Raw genomic sequence first — 4,028 nt, 5'->3', positions numbered from 1 at the left:
AACATGCCTTGGACCCGCATATGTTTCTGTTGTACCACTCTGAGCGATATAATACTAGTGGAACGGTGTTTCATTGGTGTTATATCAGACTTGCATACTACACCATGCAGTGGTATGCCGGGTCACCACATATAACTAAAGGTAATATACTCTAACATTTTCGAAACCTGACTGTATGAATGCGCATTTCCAAATGTAAGAAGACCCCAAAGGATAATTGGACGATAACTCACTGCAACCTCAAGAGTACCTGATTAGTATGTATGAAATTGCAGAGTATATCGGGAAACCTAGATATATGTGAGTCTACGCCATTAAACTGAAGCTTGTTGTCCGGTTAAATTGAGCTGTTCATAAGCGTGATCGTTAAAAATGTCATCCTTCGCAGCTGTACCAGAATATGTCTCAGTAAGATGATTAGTAGTTTAGCTAAAGTTGGTCAGCAATGAAATCATAACCAGCTTAATCAGTAAAGCAGGTACAAACACGCAGTGAACTCGTGCGTTCCAAGGACTCTGTGACAGACCTGTTTGACGAACCATTCCAGAATAAAAGCATCTCTAACATAACATGTAAACCCCGTCGGAACTGAACTTTTCCGGCGGATTTACGGGTTCGGGCCGAATCCGCTATAGACCAGAGCCCGAAACGGTGGCCCGGACCGTAAAATTTTCTTGGGGGCCCGAGAAACGCGAGGGTCGCCCCATATTAAAACGGGCCAAACCCTACTTCCCTCCACCGCTGTCGCCCGCTCCGCCGCCTCGCTCCACCTCCTCCGACGAGAAATCCGCACCTCGTCGGTTCCGCTTCACCGTCGCTCCACCTTCCCATGGGTAGCCGTAGTCCGCTAGAGGAGGCTGTGGTTTGGGCGGCGGGGATTCGCCGCCGCAGCCCCCCGTTTTCCGCACAGAGCGGAGCGTAATTCAACCGCTCCGAGGGCGCGCACAAGCGCAGCGCCACCTGGGGGACGAACTGGGGGCTCACGCCTCCGGGGAAGCTCGCGAAGTATGCGAACGGAAGCGAGGGTTCCTCCTCCGGCGGGTCCTGCTGCCCCACTCTCCCACCCGTGGGGATGATAGCTCGGAGGAGGAGGAGGAGGGACGCGGTGCCGACGCGGCAGCCAACGTTGTCCGCGGGCGATTACGTCCACGACGACCAGGAGGAGTACGTCGTCATCGCGCAGGTGGAGGCCATCTCGAAGGCGGAGGCGCGTGCACGCTGGCGTCGGGAGGAGGCCGACGCTGTTCGCCAGGTCCGTGAATACAAGATGGCTTGCCGGGAGGAGCGCGTCCGCCGCGTCAAGCTCGAGATCATCGAGCTTGACTCGTAGTAGGAGCTCGACACCTCGCCTTCTTCTGCCACCACCTCCGCCACCACCTCCACCGCCGCGCGCAGAGGCCTTCGGGGCCGCATGTTGGTCAAAATTAGGTCACGCGGCGGTGGCTGTTAAGTAATTTAGGTTATTAGTACAAATTATGTAAAGTTTGATGCCCAATCGGAGCATCAACTATCATCTATATAGGTTCATCGATGAATTTCCGCAAGAATTTAGTTTCGTTTTTTCAGTTCTGATTTTACGATACATCGGACTATAACAGTCAGATTTACTCGTGCAAAGGGAAAATTTCATGTATAATGCAAACCTTCTATGGTATTTCCGGGAAAGAATTTGCATCTAAACCACGAGTAAGTAGTTTGACTAGAGATAAGTGTAGTTAGAGACTAAACTTGTCAAATAACTAAAATATTAGAAATTCTGGAAAAAAAATTAGAAAAAAAGAGGGAGTGGAAGATAATTAGAAAAAAATAGGATATAAAAAAGACACTGGTAGCGAGTTCTGCTGCGGCAGCGCTCGGCAGCCGCCATGTGATGACCCTTTAGCACCGGTTCTTAACATAACCGTTGCAGCATAAGGAACATCGGACAAAAATTCCAGATGTCGACAGGTAGCAACAATGTTGAAGACTGTTGAGTACTCTCCACTTCTTTACGTCAGACTATAACCAGTCAGCTGATTAACTTATGCAACGTGCAAATTCCATGTGTAATGCAAACCTTCTATGGTATTTCCGGTAGGAATTTGGATGTATAGGCGTCCATCGGCATCACATTGCAGTATGTCTGTATGGCCATGTGTGCACAAAGCTTGGTGGATGTTGGGGGAGACCGGATTTATGGAGCAGGTGCGCACCGCGCACCCGCATCTTAACCGTCCAATGTGCGCATGGACTCTGGAGCATACCAGAAGGATGTCAGCTTAATCAGACAAGCTAACTTCGGCTTCATGCAAAGTTGTTTGACATCTACTTCTTTTTTGTCAGCAATTGTGGTGCTCTTGGAACTCACATTTTGGAGGCATACAGTGTGTCAGGGCATGCTTAGGATAGACAAAAAATTGGCTACAGTACTTCTAGCATCATGCATAGTCTTTCAATCTGGAGCGACATGCACGCATGCAAATTACATTTTATTTTTTAATATATAATAGCTGCATGACATAGGACTTCTCCACCTGACGAAAAGAAATAGAGTAGGATTTCCTGCTCTGTGCACAAATAGCCAAAACCAGGATAACTGTTCACGCCATCACTTTTTTCAGATTGGACAAAACATCTCGTGAACTTGTAGTCAACCCTATGTCCCTATGTTGCTAAGCATCTGCGCATGCTGCTAACTGTCTGCAATCGGCAGACCAAGTTCACGAATCTCCAAAGAAAACCAACGTCGGCGATACGGGTGCGCACCGAGCAGGTGCTCTACTACACTTTCACGCTTGGTGGATTTCTTCTTCTTCACCTCATTTGTCAGATAAAAGACCATCTCAACTCTATGTATGTCTCACTTCAAATGAAAATGAAGCAAGCCAGCATGATCTGCAGCCACCATGTTGTTGGTGTTCGACATTGTGCATGCCCCAGCACCCCTGGAACGAGAGAACTCAGAGAAGTAAATATGATGCTAAATGAACTGGCCAGTAGTACTATATGAAGAACTAGGGTGTGGATGCAGTATCTAACGGCTTGGTAGTACCATGATCCAAATAGGACTGAGCCAGCATATGCCCGAGCTGGACCTGAGCCTGGGTGGTGAGATGCAGGTGGTCGTACTGGAGCGGCAACCCCATGGCGTCGACAAACCTCACGTTCGGAAGTGCGAATCCTTTCTGAGCATCCCTCACGACTTGGGTGTACTCCCCAAGCCCTGACGCGAGTCCAACCTGGATGACGAGGAGATCCGGCATGGCGAGGTCGGCGCGGAGGTCGCGGACGAGCGAGCCCATCCGTTGCCCATACGCGTTAGCGTCCGCCCACCTCACAGTGTCGCTCTCCCCCTGGTACCATAGCACGGCTCCGATCCGGCCGCCGGTGCCCACGGCCTCCCGGGCGCGCTGCACCATCGCTGCGTACAGCTCCGACCCCTTGGCCCACTCCGCGATCCGCGTCCCGCCGGCAGCGCAGGGCACGAGGCCGATGACGACAGAGATAGAACTCGAGCGTAGCACGGCGTTGGCGAAGGCCATCCCGGGCCCGACACCGCAGGTGCGGTTGCCGTCGATGACCTGGTGCAGCGGCTCCCGCGCCTGCTCCCAGCGCAGCGAGGGAGAGAGGCGGAGCACGGAGGGGGACGGCGAGCAGTCTGGGGACGGGACGATGCCGTCCCAGTGCGTGCCCGTCACGCCGCCCCGGCCCGCCATGTTTGACTGCCCCGCCAGGATGAAGATGAGCTTGTTGGAGGGCGGCACGTCGGCGGCCGACGCGTGGCGCGGCGTGGCGGAGGCGGCAAGGCAGAGGAGGAGAGCCTGGAGAGGAAACATATTTGGCAGCTCTGTATGTCAGGCTTGCTTGCGGCGGGAACGTTCGGCAGAGTAAGCATTTGAATATGCGAAGAACAAGGAGAAAGCGTGTTGTGAGGTTGGTCGCTGCCGGCCTTCGCACGCGTTCGAGTTCGACCGGAGTCAAACATTCTGAGTGGGATCAACTCAGGGAAAAGATAACGTTGATGTGGCCCGGAGTTGGGATTTCTGAAG

At 52.3% G+C, this 4,028-nt stretch overlaps 1 protein-coding gene across 1 annotated transcript; it reads right to left on the bottom strand.

Annotated features, from left to right (window-relative positions):
- Positions 1-2,993: 2,993 nt before the first annotated feature.
- On the bottom strand, positions 2,994-3,791 carry LOC124662119 (probable carbohydrate esterase At4g34215). Its single transcript, XM_047200003.1, has one exon. The coding sequence runs from the start codon at positions 3,693-3,695 to the stop codon at positions 2,994-2,996; it is 702 nt and encodes a 233-aa protein (XP_047055959.1). The 5' UTR covers positions 3,696-3,791.
- Between the last annotated feature and the right edge of the window lie 237 nt (positions 3,792-4,028).

The sequence above is a fragment of the Lolium rigidum genome, chromosome 6, assembly GCF_022539505.1.
Source record: "Lolium rigidum isolate FL_2022 chromosome 6, APGP_CSIRO_Lrig_0.1, whole genome shotgun sequence".
NCBI lineage: Eukaryota > Viridiplantae > Streptophyta > Magnoliopsida > Poales > Poaceae > Lolium > Lolium rigidum.
This window is presented reverse-complemented; position numbering and strand designations above follow the sequence as displayed.